General features: G+C 35.6%; 2 protein-coding genes across 5 annotated transcripts in view; one reads left to right on the forward strand and one right to left on the reverse strand.

Moving 5' to 3' along the window:
- The window catches only part of fdl (fused lobes), a 335607-nt gene that overhangs the window by 94622 nt on the left and 220620 nt on the right, over positions 1–20365 (forward strand). The window lies entirely within an intron of this gene.
- Positions 3962–20365, reverse strand: part of s-cup (stanley-cup) — a 340619-nt gene continuing 324215 nt past the window's right edge. The window contains exon 4 of one of the 2 annotated variants that reach the window (XM_069825936.1): positions 3962–10112. In XM_069825936.1, the coding sequence (XP_069682037.1) occupies positions 9897–10112 (216 nt within the window). In that variant the 3' untranslated portion in view covers positions 3962–9896. The remainder of the gene's footprint in view (positions 10113–20365) is intronic. The other variant, XM_069825935.1, reaches the window with a different exon arrangement.

Raw genomic sequence — 20365 nt, forward strand, 5'->3', positions numbered from 1 at the left:
GCAGCATTTTTATATGAACTCGAAAATTATCAGATAAGATTTACATATTGTGACAACAGTCATTTTCGTATTTTCATTTCAGTGAGATCTCAGATATCACTCCGAGCATGTCAAGAACGCGTAAGTCTTTCTGCACAAGGTGGACTGGGCGACCTCCCGACGAATTGTAAAGATGTTTCCAAGTTATATAGGTATTTCTTGAAACAATTAGTGGTTTTACATAAGAATTATTACTGCTGGGATTGCAATTATCTACAAAATACTACAATCTCTTCTCTCACATGAACATTTGTCCACGTGGTTCAAGTCTTGTACGCTTAAGGCACGCGAACGGCCGCTAAGGCCCTTCACCAGGAAGCCTACAGAGCCTGTGTTGCCGTCACGCCATTTACATGCGCTTCAAACTCAAAGAGGAATACAGCGATATTATTAATTTATATATTTATCCAAAAAAACGTTTGAAGGAAACTGTTTCCATCTGAGAGACAATTAGATGTCAGCACCAGCTCTTAAAGAAATCCGCACCTTCAAAAATAGTGAACATTTTCATTTTCGGTTTTTCACCTCATTATGCTATCTGAAATTTCCTCTTTTCAATAGTATGTGGAACATATACACTACTTATTTGTAAAGATCTATATTTTTTAATAATTCGCCATGTGCAGCTGGGATTAAGATAGGGTGACCAGATTTCCAAAAAAAAAAATAAATAAATAAAAAAAAAAGCGGGACACTTATTAAAGTTGACATGAATCTACATTTTATCTAAACATTCATTATTACTTGTTTTTATATAATGTCGGTGACCAATAAGGTCCAGTTTCATTTATTTTAAAATAATAAATACCACACTGTTTACAATAACTGGGCTATAATAATTATGCAAATACATGATAGAGTAGCATGGGTACTTGGCTTAAGGGGTTACGTACAGCTTACAGCAGTGACATTTTTGGAAATATTCAACATTTTTTTCTTCCATTACTTTATATTGTACAATAATGAAAATTGGTATGTGTAAAACAATGTCCTTCTGCTATATGAAGAAAAATATTTTTACGATTTAAAAAAAATATATATATATATATATATTTTTTTTTTTCAAAATTCAAAATGGTGGCAGTTTATTGTGCAGTGATGAAGTGTTTCTCTCATAACTCATAAACTTGTCAACTTTTTCATGTTCTCTCTCTTTTATTTTATTGCTGAAACTCATGTTTACAATATCATGCTCTTTCAACTACATTCCTTAATAAATATTTCTTTTTATTTTGTATTAAAAGAAAATACTGATATTTGACCATTTTTTTAAGAATTTATTTTTTATCAGACAATCAATTAAAGGTAGAGAAGTGATTTTGCATCATATTGTAGATATAACATGCATAAATACACACAAAAATTTCATCACAGAATGTTGGATAGTTTTTTAGTTATTTGGGAAACGCTTCATCACTGCACAGTGAACTGAATTTTGAAAAAAAAATGTAAATAATTCTTTTTAATCGTAAAAATATTTTTCTCATATAGCAGAAGGGCAGTGTTTTAAACATACTAATTTTCATTTTTGTACAAGACACAGTAATGGAGGAAAAAAAATGTTGAATATTTCCACAATTTTACTGCTGTAAGCTGTACCTAACCCCTTAAGTCATTATTCACATGTTTTATATTGTAACTAGTCTGGATTAAATAGGTTACTTATCTGTTTAAAAATACTTCAAGTTAATTAGACCTTACATCATATTCATGTCACTGTATTCTGAACTTGTTTCAAAACAAAATTTTTTGCCTCATATTATCTTTTAACTGTTTTAACATTCTCCATGAAGATGAACTGTACAATCTGCATCATATTTCTTTGATGAGAGAATTTGCTCTAGAAGTGTTGGTCTCTCCTTCAGAAACTATAGAAGTCATGCAAGACACATTTTTGAAATGACATTTTCTGATTAATATGACCTTTATGGTTTTAACTGAAAACTGATTTCTTTCGTCAGACCAAATTGAATTCAACAATGAAAACACTCTTTCTGATGATGCACTTGTGCCAGGTATTCCCAACACAAAACTTACAATCTGAATTATGTTTGTAAAACTAATGTATTTATCTTTCATAATAAAATAAAAGAAAAATAAATACTTTAACAATTCAGTGAAACTGGACGCCATTTAAAAAAACGGGACATTTGGCGTCCCGAGCACACTTTTCTCGGGACAGGGGACAAGAGGCTGAAAAAAGGACAATCCCGTTAAAAACGGGACGTCTGGTCACCGTAGATTAAGAGGGCCTTGGCTGGTATGTACTGAGAAGTTTGAAGATCGCCTTGATAAATAGTAGTTTTTTTTTACTGCATTCTGTATTCTCTAAAATTCCTCTTTACAACGGTATATGAAACGTACACTACTCACTTCTAAAGAGCTATTTCGTTTGTAACAAACCGTTACATGCAGCTGGAATGTACTAAACATTTTGAATGTCATTTTCTGCAAGTTTATATTTTCTGTACAAAATTAATTTTTCTCAGTTTCTACCCATCTTCAGGGAATATTCATTATAGGTCAGTTTATGACTTTACACAGGCATTTTATGAAATTAAAATTCACAATGGAATTAATCCTAAAAATGTAGCAAAAGTAATATTGAAATTTGCATTATGTAAAAAAAATCATACCTTGAAGATCAGTTTTTTTTTTAAACTCTATTAAATGAGCACTAAAAGTACAGGAGTAAGCAGGGTGATATTGCCAAAAATTGTCTGAAAAATCACACCCAGCTAGTTCAAAAGACTGAACCTTTCTTTTCCCAGTATTTAAAAATTAATATAGTTTTCTGTCAAATTCCTCAACTGTCCATTCTGGTAGTTATTCTTTTGTTGATTTCTCATCACTGGGAATTCCTTTTATAGCTACAGAAACATTTAGGCCAGTTGTTTGGTCTAGCCAGGCATAACGGATAGAAGTGAGAGGGCGACATGTCATCAAACGGTTGGAAATCAAAAATAAAAATGTTTGTAAACAGATCTTATTTCAACAAGACTTCTAAAATCAGCAGTTCTAAATTTGATGTAGGCCTACATTGGTAAAATTAGTTTGATTCCATTTCTCTATGGGGAACTTAATTCTCAAGTAAAAACTTTTCTTAGCTTATGAAGTTGCTTTATGTTACTGTGAAAAATTATTTGATAATATTCTTAATACAAAATACTTTAAAAAAAAACCTCTACTGATTTAAGAAAGAATAAGCTGAAGAATTATGTACAGTATATAATTTGTTACCATAAGGAAGAATGGGAACTCCTAGAGTAGCAAACGCGTTTCAAACGTTTATGGTGTTCAGATCAGCCATGTTAATCGTGCTCCAGGTCCTTGTCGTGTTCGTGCCCCCACAGACAATAAACACTTGCTTTACGGCCTCTGCTTTTATAACCCGTTCGTGCATTTTTCTTTCAGGGTCTACGTGCCGTATGGTCGCCTCTGTAACTTAACCCGTTCCCATGTTTTCTGTCTACATGCAGAGTTATTTACGAAGTTATATCGTCACTTACGGATCTTGTTCCGGGTGTTCTTTATGTGGAAATGGGTCCTATTCTCAATCATTACTTGAGCTTAAGAATAGTGACGACTTGTGGTGCATTGCCATAAGTAAGCCATGAAGTTTGAACGAAATTTACTACATACACTGAAAAGAACACAGCTTCTCCTTCACAACAAAGAATATGCACAAAGTTTAAATTATTGAAACTTTAATGGTCTTAATAATAAATCTTGTAAGTATAATTTTATACAAGAGTTATGCAGAGTTGAGGCAGAAAACGTTACAATAAGCGATGGACGCATAAGCAACGTTTAACAGTACATGAGAATTTCTTTGCAGTATAGTATATATATTTTGATGTACCGAAGTACATATGATATTTCCATGCAGATATTCTGCGTCATCATATGATGATGACGCAGAATACCTGCATGGAAATATCATATGTACTTCGGTACATCAAAATATATATGATATGCGTAATAAAATTCACTTTGTGATTTAAGACGGCGCCTATACCGTCGGATCCCGGCCAACCAGTCACTCATTCGAGTGCACCTCAACACATGTATGGACTTCGGTCCTGCGTTCATAGACATCTATGACGTAGTGCAGAGGGCGGCCACTAGAGGGAACCCAAGAGATGGAGCTTAATCTGAGACGATTCTAACCGGTGTCGGGGTTGTATCCGGCGTGGCTTATTGGATAAAGCATCAGCACGTAGAGCTAAAAACCCGGGTTCAAATCCCGGCGCCGGAGAGAATTTTTCTCCGTTCCATCACTCTTTCATCATTTGCAGTATAGGCTAGTCCGGATCTGCTTATTTAATACTCTAAGGGTGAAACCTAACCATTTTCCCCCATTACTGCATAATGCTAGTGGATTATGGTGATTTTCTTGTTTGAAGGTTGCCAACTTTTGCCAACTTCGTTTCGAATTTCGATACTGAGAAAAAATATTACAGCTGGCAGTGATTTTCTAACTGTTATGTTGGCAACAGTAGCAGCTGTTGTCGGTAGTGGAAATTATGAAAATTCAAATTGTTCTATATTTCTGAGCCGATTACTGGAAGCTAGTGAAATTCGAACACACTAATAATTAATTAATATCAGAACTATATTAATACATAATAATTATTTTATGTGTTGTATTGCGGTCACAATTCAAGATTATAGTCAGATAAGTGTAAATAAATATAGCATGCGGTGTGGTACATGCACTGGGGTGATTGATAGAAAATGCGCACGGAGACAGCAATTATAACTAAAATAGCACAAATTATTAGGAGTAAATAAGTAAGTATTCTTAAACGTACATTTTAATGTGGCATTCGGTTTTCGGAGTTTGTACTAATCATTTCACGTGATGAAACAAAATACATTTTTAAACTGTTTAGTCATAGCAATGAATTTCATGTTGTCAGACAAAATACATTTTAATATTAAATCATATTAATCTATTAATTTCCAACATAATATGCGAGAGGTCCAGGTGGAAAATATGGGCCTACTCTTTCACAAATTATTGAACCATTTAGAAAAATGAGATGTAGTAAATAAGCAAGACATCGTTATTGTTAATAGTATATTATTATTATTCTACATGTCATTGTGATTTTACCCTCTTTGGTGATATCTGGTAGTTGTTGGCAACACTGAAGAGAGGCCAAATTAGCCTTTTAAGAACTGCTTTTACGTGATCCTCGCTATAGCTATACACATGAAACTCCCTGTTTAAACGTTGTATAGGTACAGAGAGAATACGGCCGCTTCTCTGACAGCTGTTCATATCTAGAGATGACAGTTGCTTTGTAATACAGGCAAACAAATAGACCTTCTACTAGGCCTAATTAATCAAATTCATGGTTACTTTCTATGCCAGAAATGTTATGATTGGAGGTTGGAGCAGCTAAGATATAACTTAAAATTATACAGTTAATCAATTTAATATTTGTGAATCTCTGATAGCGTTAAAGGCTACCTAGGATGTAAAATTATACAGTTAATTAATTTAATATTTGTGAATCTCCGATAGCGTTAAAGGCTACCTAGGATGTAAAATTATACAGTTAATTAATTTAATATTTGTGAATCTCTGATAGCGTTAAAGGCGATTTAGGATGTAAAATTATACAGTTAATCAATTTAATATTTGTGAATCTCTGATAGCGTTAAAGGCGACTTAGGATGTAAAATTATACAGTTAATTAATTTAATATTTGTGAATCTCTGATAGCGTTAAAGGCTACCTAGGATGTAAAATTATACAGTTAATTAATTTAATATTTGTGAATCTCTGATAGCGTTAAAGGCGATTTAGGATGTAAAATTATACAGTTAATCAATTTAATATTTGTGAATCTCTGATAGCGTTAAAGGCGACTTAGGATGTAAAATTATACAGTTAATCAATTTAATATTTGTGAATCTCTGATAGCGTTAAAGGCGACTTAGGATGTAAAATTATACAGTTAATCAATTTAATATTTGTGAATCTCTGATAGCGTTAAAGGCGACTTAGGATGTAAAATTATACAGTTAATTAACTTAATATTTATGAATCTCTGATAGCGTTAAAGGCGACTTAGGATGTAAAATTATACAGTTAATTAATTTAATATTTGTGAATCTCTGATAGCGTTAAAGGCGAATTAGGATGTAAAATTTTACAGTTAATTAATTTAATATTTGTGAATCTCTGATAGCGTTAAAGGCGACTTACGATGTAAAATTATACAGTTAATTAATTTAATATTTGTGAATCTCTGATAGCGTTAAAGGCGATTTAGGATGTAAAATTATACAGTTAATCAATTTAATATTTGTGAATCTCTGATAGCGTTAAAGGCGACTTAGGATGTAAAATTATACAGTTAATCAATTTAATATTTGTGAATCTCTGATAGCGTTAAAGGCGACTTAGGATGTAAAATTATACAGTTAATTAACTTAATATTTATGAATCTCTGATAGCGTTAAAGGCGTCTTAGGATGTAAAATTATACAGTTAATTAACTTAATATTTATGAATCTCTGATAGCGTTAAAGGCGACTTAGGATGTAAAATTTTACAGTTAATTAATTTAATATTTGTGAATCTCTGATAGCGTTAAAGGCGACTTAGGATGTAAAATTATACAGTTAATTAATTTAATATTTGTGAATCTCTGATAGCGTTAAAGGCGACGGATGTAAAATTATACAGTTAATTAATTTAATATTTGTGAATCTCTGATAGCGTTAAAGGCAACTTAGGATATAAAATTATACAGTTAATCAATTTAGTAATCGTGAATCTCTGATAACGTTAATGGCGACTGAGGATGTAGGGCCTGGATCCCAGATTGCGTCAGGTACTGAGAAGGATCAGGCATGTAATAGTGGTAGTGTTACCGAGGCGACCATTTTTGTATTTCCATATTTGGTGTTTATTCCCAGACCAATAACAACCAAGTTCACAATTTTCAATAACTATAATAAAATTCTTTCAACAGTAGAAAAATTGCTTACTCTGCTCATTATAGCACAATTCTATCTAACATATACATGTAATTATTATCAGTATCATACGTTCTAGATATATAAAGATAGTATTTATTATTTTACTTACGACACTCTGTCTAACGCACTTCATTTTCAGTGGATAATAATGTTAACTTGTAACTATTCGCTGTTATAACAGTCGAACTGTCAAATTATAATAGGCTACTGAAGTATGGCGATATTTATGGCCATGAGTAAAAAATGTAATTTGTATTTTATTTCGAATGTACCAAGCTACCTGACCGCATAAGTAATGAATACAGTGCGTAAATAAATAATATCACATTAATCTATATGTAAGGCATCAAATACAGAGTGTAACAAAATTTAGTAGCAAACTTCATGTTGTAGAGCAGGACGATAGAATCATTTTCAGAAAGAAAATGCATTTCCACTAAAATCCAGTTGGTTTATGTTCACACAGAATTTTTACAAAGAGAAGGAAGCAATCAACCTTTCACTTGCACGCATCGTTGCCGTAAACACCTCCCGAAAAATAAGTTAGGGTGTTGGGGGAGGGAAAGACCCGTGTTGCCTCTCGATTTAGCAGTGACAGAGCCGTTCTTACCATCTGATTGTAAAGCTTTACCCTTTTTATCTCCAGCATGGGTTTGAAAAATCGCAAACACAACTGAAACCACCTATATAAAATGCAAAATTACAGAGCTACATAAATGCATTCCAGGATTCATGATGCTTAAAATCTATTTAAACTAAAATAACTCACAAAGTGATCACCACCAATGATAACCTCGAGCTGACTGGAACGGTGAAACAGCTATCATCTTTTCGCTGTAAGAAAAATCCTAATATAAACAATATCACGTGACTGAAGTGAGGCTTCATTGGCCGCTGTTTGGTGCCATAGATTCTCAGTACATGTTCCCGCCCACTGTTGTACACTCTGTTTCATGTTAAACATTTCCCGTTACTCATCAAGTAGACCTAATCTCACTACTATGCATTCATTTGCTTAGGAAACATTTACTTTATAATTACTGTGATTAATAATCTCTTAACTTATTATATACACTTAAGACTATTTGTTTTCCTCCGCTTTTGAGAGGGTTTCCACCCTTATGCTTAATAACTACACACACCGAGGATGCAGAAGAAGCTATACTTCAGTACCACGTGCTTACGTGAACAACTACGAGCTCGAGTGACGCCAGCCTGTTACAAGAACAGACTACCTCGGTATTACTTTTGGTATTCATCCGCGTTTATAGTGCATAACAAAATATAAAAGTAGCTTTTCTTTTACATAGCGTTTTACATATAAGTGAAGTTATATGTTTCATCGTATTTAACAACTGGAATTCAATTTTTTATTTTCAAATAATACAAGATTATGGTTTCCAAATACGAACTATATTTTCCTGCGTGGTGTGAGTGTTTCGACTGGCAGCCAATCACGGGTATGGCAGCAACGTGCTTATGTTTACATTAGGATTTTTCTTACAGTGAAAATAGTATAGAAAATTGTATTATAACAGCGTTCAGTTCTTCCAGACAATCCTACCAAATTGCGTTAGGGTTTTGGATATGCTTCAGGGGGATCGAAGTAGATCGTTCGTGAGAAATACCTCTTTGTAATCGCCTGTGTCAACATAAACCAAAGAATAGTCTCACTTGAGTGCTGTATGACTATAGAATTTCACTTTTAAGCATTTAAGGCTTAGTAATCTTCCAGGAGGCCTATCCAACCGTTAAAAGCGTAATATACTTGTACTACAAAGTCCTTGCAAGTGAACCAAACAGTGGCGAAAGCAATATAAACGGAATGGGAAGACATTTTATTCGAGTTTAACAGAATGAAAAAGATGTGATTAAAACTTCTGCCGCTAGTGCGAATGCACGTCTCTCAACATCAAATCATGTTTTGCCTAGCTGCAGAATTCTTGGCGTCGTTCGCCGTACCTCGCAAACCCAGAAATGTTCTTGAATCGATGGGGTTATTGCACGTAATGCAACTGAGATCTGATGACAAAGACACCCGATCTCCCAATAGGCTACAGTGCTCTTCAAATGCCTTTGGGATGTGTTTGCGAGTACAATGCGGATGTATCTGATACTGAACCGCATCGCGAGAAGACAAAGGACACTTGGAATATTAAGGCTGGTTCACAATGAACCGGGAACGGGAACGGAAACGGAAACGACAACGAGAACGAAAATATTGTTAAAATAAATGCATTTAAATGTTAGCATTCACAATTAACTATTGTGAATTCTTACATTTAAAAACATTTATTTTAACATTATATCCGTTCTCGTTCTTGTTGTCGTTTACGTTTCCGGCTTATTATGAACCAGCCTTGAGTAGTAACTTTGAAACAGATTATCACCGCGAAAAGGTGCTTCAGTGAACATGCATTTTCTGTCTTCAAATGCATATGTCGTCCCCTGTTTCAACCAGACGAAGTTTTGCCCCATAATTTTGTTACATGCTGTATAAATATTTGTTATGAGGCCTTTATTTCTTATCTGGGCTACTTTAGGTGAAATAGAAAGGAACTCTTCAGCCTTAAAAAATAAAGAAAAGTTGAGATATTGACAAACGCGTCCCATTACTAGCTGTTATCAGTGATTTGTCGACGTCGAGGTGTTTCTCCATCGAGGTAATATCGACATGGTTACCGTGACTCCCGATGCGGGGCAGAAGTAACAAATGACGACGAGAATTACATTTGATCGGCTTCTCGCGTATCATGAAGTGAGCGTATGTATAAAAATCCTCTAAGTGGAACTATCGCATGCTGGAACTGGTTCTCAGGCACGCGTCTGTTTCGGACTCGAGTTGGACGCCGGTCCGCTCAGACGTAGCCCTGTGCTTCCAGGCGCAGCGCCGCCTCGTATGTAGGCAGCCCGCTGTCGTCCTCGTCCTCCTTCTTCTCCGAAGGGGCTTCTTCTTTCTTCTGGGGACTGCTCGCTATCACCGATTCGTAGGCCGGGGGCGGACTGGGGGCGGGCACCGTATCCACCGACGTGCAGGAGTCCGGAGGCAGGAACACGCCTGCCACCTCGTAACACTGCAACGTTACAAACAGAACATCATATAAACATAGTGAGATTTAAGCTTATTTGGTTAATTTTCCTATCTCTTTAACATAAAGGCAGAAGTTAGTTAAACGGTTCTGAATTTTAATGTCGTTTCACACACACTTCTGAGTCGTCCTGCTATACTGCGTGTTCAGTTCAAAGTGTGTCATGGCTCGCTGTATGCCGTCATGTGGCTAGTCGTTGAGCCTAGAGAATTCAGTCTTTCTACACTTCCACAGAGGCGTGCCAGAGAAGTTGCCTATCAAGTACGGCGTTCATTCTGAAGAGTACTTACCGATACGTACGGTAACACCTGTAGTGGCAGGAATGTGAATTGTTTGGAAACACGTACTGAGGTGAGTTTTTTTTTCTTACTGTCGGTATATATGGAGAGGGTTAAGACGATTACTTACGTATTTGTTGACATCAACTTCGACGGTCAACATGGACACGGAGCATTTGATTTGTATTGTGGAATGTTGCCGTACGCAACCGATGATAATAAATACCCTGCGTACGACTTGCCCGCGCAAAACACAGTTCGAAAGAGGTTATGGTAGCACACAGACTTTACAGACCGCCATCTGTTGCTACGACGTTCAAGTTATACCGTACACGTTCTCAAGTTCAGATTGAACGCCTTGATTAATAGGCAACTTCTCTGACATAAAAGCTGAAACTCGCTTCAAATCGCTGACTCACAACAGTGATGTCATGACACTTTGAAATGAACACCCAGTAGTGCTCTAACTGTGCAATCTATTAGCATAGCTCAGGCAGCTTTCAAATGATCAACTCCCTGCAACAGCCTACAACCCCTGATCAGGGCTGTAACTAACCTTTGCACAAAGTGCAACTACAAGTAACTTCCGTAAAACTCATTGTTGGTAATGGTGCCTTTTATACTTTGTTTGATGAACTTATTATTATATTTTATAGGCTATATTTTATATATATTTATATTATTTTAGAATATCTATCAAATCGTGCAATAAATTTAAGTCAATGGACGGAATTCATCTCAATCGAATTTGACTGATCTATGGTGATGAATCGAATCGAACAACGTCTTGTTTCATACTACACAAATTAAAACGACATCACAATATAAATATTCGTATAATAAGAATTATGAAATATTACCACATTCTTTAGTCAATACCAACATATAAAACATTTAAGGTAACACACTTCAATATGTTCAATTAGCTCTACCTCTAGATCCCCAGACAGTAGGGTAATAAACATTGGGGTACCGGTAACTATTTTTTTTTTTTTGGTCACCCATCATGTACTCCACTTACATTTATGTTCATCTTATTTTTTGTCCACGCCATTTTCTCTCACCGCAACTTTGTCCACTGTAGGATTCGTTGGCACTATTTTTGTCACAGTTTATTTAGTCCACATCATTTTTATTGCTCAGAATTTGTTTGTTACAAGTGATATTAATACAGAGTGGAATTTGTTGAAATGAATTCGTAACGTTTCTTACTAACACAAGGTGGAATTTTTCGCATTAAGTTCATAATATTTCATACAGTTGGTGGTTTTCCCCTTCAAGTTGTATTGCATATTATTTCATTTTTTATGACTGACTGCACGCAGGTACAAGTCCGTATCAATGTACAGTAGTGGCAAAAAAAACCGGACCGACCCTTGTAGCTGATACAAAAGAATCCTATGCTGTGAATTGTGTCAAACTGTGGTAATTTCAATATGGATAGTGAAGCCAGAGGCATGTACTGCTATTTAATGTAAAAATGCGCAGTTATCTTTGCCGAATAGAGGTAGAAATGTAATATTGATGCCAGATGAAAATAAAACTCTCAAAGTTTTTTCGTCTGTAAGTTTGAGGCACTGAAGGAAACAAAAGACGGTAAGAATCGAACAAATGCAATAAATTTCATTGTTACAATTAATTATACAAGATGGATGTGTTTTGTGACTAGAAAAATTTGAATCTGTGACTCTGAAATCAGCTACAAGGGTCGGTCCGGTTTTTTTGCCACTGCTGTACAATAAATGTTTGTTATTTTCATTGTCTCGAAAAATATTTTAAATTATTGCCACAACAACCTGTGTACCCCCGAAACAATTGGGGACGGGGGGTATTCGGATAACTGATCATTTACGAAAACAAATTGTACCGGTGTCATAGGAGCAGTATGAAACAAAGAAACACTGACATTAAACACAAAATTGTACATAGAGTATATATTTTGTATCGCACGTCTTATAAATAACAAAGAGAATTGACTAGTCTAGTTTGAAACTTCAAAATGGTCATTAAAATATTTTTACAGTTTAGGAAAAGAAGTCCAATTTTTTTTTTTTTTTTTTTTGCTTCAGAGCTGAGATTCGGTTTTTTTGCCGCTCAATCTCGCAAACAGCGCTAGCGAAACTTCTACATGGCGTGTGCGCAAATTTGAATTTGCCGACTTGAACGCTTTCGGTTAACCGATGTTTCGGTTGTTCGGTATTCGGATAATCGATGCTCTACTGTATTTAAGTATTATAAAAGCTTGCATAGATACTATTGGAGCGCATATTGTGTCCGTTGCAATCTTTGTCTTGTTACTTTTGTTGTAACACTTCCACTATGCTCGTATGTTCGCCAGACATACTATGAAAACATTCAATAATTTGGGAATTTTGGGTACATTCCTTCAAGTTCAGAGAATAATATCGCCGCCACATTGAACTTCTGGTAGTAAGATATCAAAGTATCATCGAAAATAGTGAACGTTAATTGGATTTTTTATGTTTGTTTCTCTATATGGGAACAGCCAAATAATATAGGAATTCTAGGTGCATTTCTTCAAGTCCAGAGAATAATATCGCCGTCAAATTAAACTTTTGGCAGTAAGATGGCAGAATATAATCGAAAATAGTGAAATTTGATTCGATTTTTTTGTGTTTCTTTGTTATTTAATTCCCTGTTAAATAATTATGTTGATGTGTAGGAAATTTTTAGTGAACATAATAGGCTACGTCTGCAGTGAATCTTGTGACAAGCACCCAGTGGGCATGACCTCTTTCAATTTCCAACACTAGAAATGTTGCGTCAGAACTCTGACTCAGCAGCATAGAATGGGCAGATCGTTATAAGGCATTGCAACGTCATGCGAGGGCATGTACTTTGTATGCGTTACATGAAGTGACAAAAGGTTTTGAATGACAAATGTCTTCCGTGTAACAAACATGAATGGTAAAGGGGGAGGTCTCAACGTACAGTTTGCTTCTTGGCCTTTGCACTTGAAAGTTATGAATGGACCTCGACTAATACAGGTAACACTTATTTTACGACGATTCATAATAACGACGGCTTCTAAACAGAAAACTAGAATTATTAAAAAGCTGTGAACAATTCAGTGGCACGGTGAAATGTAAAGGAACGCTGCAATTTGCTGAAGTTTACATTTTTCTTTACTTTAGTTTACAATGTGGCAAGTGTCAACTAAGATTATACCGGTATTTATCTACTAGAAGCTAGCTCCATTATAAAAACTATTTTGGTAATAGTACTGTACTACATAGTCCGCATCGTAGTGTCGTGGTCAAAGGGATCATGCATAGGACTCACGTTATGATGTGCGCGCTGGTTCGAGCCTCTTGAGGAATAAATTTCCACATGAAATTTTCGCCAGTGTATGGGACCGCTACTCAGCCATCGTGATGGATTTGGAGAACTACGATAGGTAGCGAAATCCGATCTCGAAAATCAGCTAATGGCTTGGGAGATCATTGGAATCATCACACGATACTTCCATTCTGATTGGCTGATCGCTCACATCTGCTGAGGAATGTGGATTTGAAGCCAATAGCCGGCTGGTGGGCTATGATTCTTCATAGGCTGTTCGCGTCACTGATAGGGTAAAAAGTTGGTAATATTGTGATACAAATAATATTATGATAGTTCTTTTTGAGAATTTTTTGCAATTTTACTGAACGAGAGGAAGATCGGTTTTTTGCATCAACGTATTAAGGGAATGTCCGTGGACAAGTTTCTGCACAAAACTGGTCCTTCTCTCGCTCATTGTAAAATTGTAAAATATTCTCAGAAAGAACTATCATAATATTATCACAATATTACCAACCTTTACCCTATACCTCGTACTTGCAAAATAACTAGCAGTAAGTACTGTGAAACCATACAAATGAAGGAGAAGTTTTAAACTACATTCCTTTGTGTATATTCAACCCTGTGGGGTAATGGTTAGCATGTCTAACCATGCGGGCCCGGGTTCAAATCCTGGTTGAGACAAATTACCTGATTGAGGTTTTTTCCAGAGTTTTCCCTCTTTCCTTCAATCCATTAAGAGCAAATGCTGGGTAACTTTCGGCGCTGGACCCTGGACTTATATCGCTGGCTTATAGCCTTATTTTTCTCCAATATTTGTCGAATACAAAAATATGATCAATAATCGATTTATTACGCCTAAAACCGCATTGATAATCCCCAATAATTTATCTACTTATGAAGTTAATCTTCTCAAAAGAATATTAAAGAAAATTTTGTACGATGTCAATAAAAATGGTATTCGAGAGATACTAGATTTAGTCTTTTCCCCCTTCTTTAAGATTGGTACGATTATGGACTCCTTCTATTGTTCTTGTACAATTTCTTTTTCCCAAATGGCAGGCAGCCTACAATCTTATAAATTTCATTAGATAATGCGTTTCCACCCTCTTGCATTAATTTTGTTGGAATTTGATCGATACCTGGAGACTTGTACTTTTTCAGCTTTTCTATCGCAATTTTGACTTCAGAAAGTGTGTGTTTGGAAATAAATGGCTCAGCAGTTTGAATTTTAATTTCGTCTCGATTATTTTTATTGGTCTATGTACATTTAGTGGTTACCCAATGTAGTTTTTTCTTCATCTGTTCAGAATGAAATGAGAGTCTGCAAGCAAGTCACCATTCCCATTCTTAATCACGTTTGCCCTCGTCTGATATCCTTTCTTCAATTCCTTTATGCCCTTATATAAATCTCTAATGTTTTGATTCTTACTATTTATTTCTACCTCATTCAATTTTTCCTTCAAGTAATCTCTCTTTTTGTTCATAAGTGTACTATTTGCTTCCCGTCTTTCGTTGAAATAATTATTTGTATTCGCCTGGAATAGATCCTGTAAGAATTTCAATTTTGCCTGTTTTCTTCTTTCTATTACCATAGAACAATCTTCATCAAACCACGGTTTCTTTTTCAGTAGAAGTGAGAATATATGGAAATTTATGGAAAATGCTTCAAAGCCGATAAATACTACGCTGTGTGTTTTGAAATTATTTGAAATAGGCCTATTTAGGCTGTAAGGTCAGCAGTAAAAACAGTTTAGTAATAGAAGTGCATCAACATAAGAAGTTACTAATGCGATATATGCTACTTCTTTTTTGTCTTATTTAACCTCATATTATTTAATCCAATGCGATGTAGGGGAGGGCCTCCCTAACCATGTGGTCACCACGATGCAGGCCCACTACGAAGTTGTCATAGAACAGGGGACAAACACCTAGATCCGTGGACTGCATAAATCTCGGCCGATATCTTGAATCGAACCGCAGAACACTTGGCAGGGTAGCGCATGCTCTGTCTATTAAGCCACAGAGGCGGATTATATACCACTTTGAATTGAAAAACAATTATTATCTCATTTTATAAATATTAGTACAAAATGTATAGGTATTGTATGAAACATAATGAGACCGGTTTTATTATACAGTTGTACCTATAACAGAAAGATGAAACCAAATTGGGCATTTTAAAGAAAATTGCTAAGAAGAATATTAAGACCAGTGAATGAAGGAGACCTATAGAAGTTATAATATAACCATAAAATATATCAGATGTGTAGGGAACGAGATATAAGAGTAATTAACACGGTGAGAATTATGTAGGCTTACCTAGTACGTCTATACAGACTGATTCAGTTGTTCCTTACTATTAAATATTACGCAACTTTGTATTTTATAGCATGCATGCACTGCCTTTTTATAGGAGATTTCAACGCAAGGTTAGGTGTGTAAAATGTTAACAGTAGAGAGTAGAATAATGAAATCCAAGCTATATTTACAAATACATGCTTAAGGTGTTGGTGGTGAAAGCACAGCTATTTTTTAAAACATGCACGAACTGCTGACCTCTTTTCGTAGTACAGTAGAGCGTCTCGTTTAGGCACAGTGAAAAACGTAAACAAAGTACAGATAACGTGTGGGGGGAGGACGATCCGTACGATAAACACGAGGGATGCACAAGGTTTTAGTTGCAACATTTATGGCGGAGCATTAATTGAAATTATATTTTCCAAATGCACACAAAAGAAAAGAACACAGATTGCATAACGTTATCATATACACATTTTAACAAGCAAGCAATTGTAGCGTTGAAATAATTCAATATAACAAATCAAATTTTTCTACTTATATAATGTTGCTTTCAAGCAGCATTTTTTACGGTCATGAATTTCATTCTCTGTATGACTAACATAATATCACCTCTTCTGTACTGCATACCTGAATAAATTGAATTTTGAGAAGGGATAATTATGTTTAGGAAATAGTGTTGTCACTTCAGATCAATATACTGCAGTTTTGTTAATTCGGCCACAGAAGAGGGTTTGGTCTCTTCTACCATCCCTTAAATTTAATGCACGAACTTTTGGGACACCCGATATACAATATACTTAGACAGTACTTCTCAATCATTTAGATACCACTTACGAGTATAAAAATCATAAAATCAATAGAAACTTTTTTCTCACAAAACTGTTCGTCTTAATAGGCGATAGATGATTTCAAAATAAATGTTTTTTAGACCTGATTCAAATCTAACTTCTTGAATTTTGTTGTTACCCTCTTCTATATGTTTCTGGAAATGTAACATTTTTAAAGCTTAAGTTATTGAATATCGAATAAATTAGTACGAGAGACACATGTTAAAAGTTTATACTTACACATAGGCCTAGATGCATAGTTACATAGCCTACATTATAATTTATTCCTAATTTTCAATTGACAATATCGTTGCGCCGTGTACATTGAAGATTTTGTATTAATAGTAATTTGTCATTTTATGTTTTGGAACTAATTAAAGGACAAATCAATCGAAGAGTGTGATACTAAAATTCGCTCAGTCCATTTGGCCATTTTTATAATTTAGACATTATACATTATTTTTAGACGTCCATCGTATTTTAAGCTTCTTTTCTTCCAAAACAACGCCAATCTTTGTTTAAAAGTTTGTGTTATTGTGCACGTCATTGAAAACTCGCTCAGTCCGTAGACCGTTAGACAAAAAGAAAAAAAAAAAAAAACTAGCCATGTCCTTTCATAAAAATGGACTGAACGCGTTTTGAGATCATACTGTAGTAATTGTATGTGTACCTATCCTGTTAGTTTTATGGAACTAAAACTGAATTTATATTTCCTGTCAGATTTTGTCTCTGAATGGCCATGTTAGAGAGCAACACTTCCCTTATAATTAAACATCCTCGTTTGTATGCGATATCATGATTAAGCATTCGTGGACATCCATTCGTTCCTGGAAGACGGTTGGGGAGACTCGAACCCACGCAAAGCGCCGACTGGCGCGGCTACCCTAATTACCCTTACGCAAACACGCCCGCCACGCCCTTAATTAAGCTGACCCTTTCACGCATTCGATCGCCCGTGAGATCCCACTGCAACACTACACCCATCACCGCCACGAGACTTCCATGACTAGTGAAAGTTCCGTTTGCTCTCTACTCCATATACACACATACGCATTTCTACACAGAATACGTATTTATTTTATAGTAGCCTACATAATGAGAAAAGTGTCAATGTTAGAAAGTAGTTTCATACTTTAACTTAAAACTTAAGTATTTGGAACAATTCAGTTTTTTAATCACGTTACCAATAACATTTTTGTCTATAGGTTTTTTTCCTTCTTCAGAAGACATATTGAATATTAGGAAAAATTTCAATTATTTTTTTATGCTCGACCATGCCGAAATGTAGTAATAATACACCTGGTAGCAGCCCTTTAATGGACCTCATTAAAGTACACCTATTCATTAAAGTTCAGAAAACACCATTGTAGCAATATGAAAGCGCAAGTATCGATTATTCTCGGATATGCAATCGAAATACAACTAGCGAAATGTCTCGGAGGCTGGAAATCCAATACTGTCGCAGAAGGTTATGTTCTGTTACTATAATAATTAGCGTTAATTGTAAATAATATTCAAATAAATTCAATTTGTCATCTCGTTTTTCAATGCATAAATCAATTTCAAGGTTATATCAAGATTAGTCTAATGTTTATTTTACTCTCTAGATTATATCAAGGTCAATGACATTTCTTTCTCGGAAAAATCAATACTTTCGCGTCTGCGCACATCTCACAATTTACGAGATATTGTACAAGGTCAGTTCCGCTCCCAGTCAGATAAGAATAACATGAATACTTATGAATAATTTCAAGTTAGAAATATGGTCGAGCATAAAAAGTCGTATGAAACTTGCCTATAATGATAATTAAGACGCTCGTATGAAAATTATGAAACTCGCTTGCGCTCGTTTCATAAACATACTCGCGTCTTAATTACTACCATTATAGGCTCGTTGCATAATGTACTATTACTAATATACAATAATGAAAGGGACAAAATATGTTATACTTTTTGGCATAATCCATTAGCCTTTATGAATTTCAAATTAAAATAACTTTACCTGAATTGAAATCGTACTTGTCTTGCAAAATATCCTGAAGTCTCACCTGTTAATGACCTCTCATTGAGGTACGATGTTAATTAAGCAGTTATAAAAAAATTGTTTGTATATTAAAGTCTATACCTGATCGTCAGTAGGTGACAGCAAAGGGAAGGGTAATAGATGGAGAGGCCAACACGTCGCTCAGTCGGCTAGGCGCTTGCCTGCCGATCCGAAGTTGCGCTCGGACGAGGGTTCGATTCCTGCTTGGGCTGACTACCTGGTTGGGTTTTTCCGAGGTTTTCCCCAACCGTAAGGCAAATGTCAGGTAATCCATGGCGAATCCTCGGTCTCATCTCGGCAAATATCATTTCGCTATCACCAATTCCATCGACGCTAAATAACCTCGTAGTTGATACAGAGTCGTTAAATAACCAAGTAAAAAAAAAAAAAGGTGGAGAGTCGTCTCCAAACTTCATAAATATTCTTTTACTGTAAAAACAAGAGCACCCACTTGTCTTTTGTGTTTGTCCGGTGTCGGATCAACCGTTCTCCGTGGCTGGTGTCTTTGTGATTTGTCCTAAATTTAATAGATGGCAGTGGTGGGGTCTAGATAGACTTCATTTATTAATAGGTAAGAAATGTGACAACGCAAGTCGCAATGATCGCATAATGATCCAGAAATTGGCGTATATTAAGTAAATCGTGTTAATACATTAGAAACGAAAGAAAGATATTTAGTAGACGCCAATTTCTTGATTTACAATTAATGCAGACGTGCGTTGTCCCAACTCTTGCCTTTTAAATAAAGGAGATCTAGGGCTAAACAATAGCGATTTTGACGGAATGATGTCGATGCCTATAGTGGCGAAACGGGAGAACTCCAAGGAGAAATCCAACTGCGACCTTGTCTACCAATCCCAGTCTAACCCGGGTCGATTCCAGACCGCTTGCCTGCGTGACCATGCAGTCACGACAGAGGACTTAAATGCCTTACAGGAAGAAAAATAAAATAAGTTTAGCCTTTACGTGCGGTAGAAGCGAAACTCCTTAAGCTGAAAATACGTAGTAAGCTAACCTTTTTAAATGTTCGTGAAGTGAAAGACGGTAAATTAGTGTTAAAAATAGCGTTGTTATCCCCTTAGAATAAAAATGAAACAATTGTTTTATGATAGCTAAAATAAGATACGGGAAATGAAGTACAGAAATCCAAATTCATCCATCCATCTATCCATCCATCCATCCGTCCATCCATCCATCCATCTACCAATCAATCCATCCATCCATCCATCCACCCATCATGTTCTGTCCAAGGACAGGTATTTCTCACTGCAAAACCAGCATTGTCCAACCTTTCCTATTTTCTGCCTTTCAATCAGTTTTCGCATACTATCCGCATAATCTCTTCTCTTGTCTTCTTCTCCCCCGAACTTTCCTCCCGTTCGCCATTCCTTCCAGTGTATCCTTCAGTAAGCAATTTCTTCTTAGCCACTGACAGCCATTTTCCTTTTCTCTTCCTGATCAGTTTCAGCATTAGGGCTATTCTTT

This window comes from Periplaneta americana, chromosome 5, assembly GCF_040183065.1.
Source record: "Periplaneta americana isolate PAMFEO1 chromosome 5, P.americana_PAMFEO1_priV1, whole genome shotgun sequence".
In the NCBI taxonomy this organism is placed as follows: Eukaryota; Metazoa; Arthropoda; class Insecta; order Blattodea; family Blattidae; genus Periplaneta; species Periplaneta americana.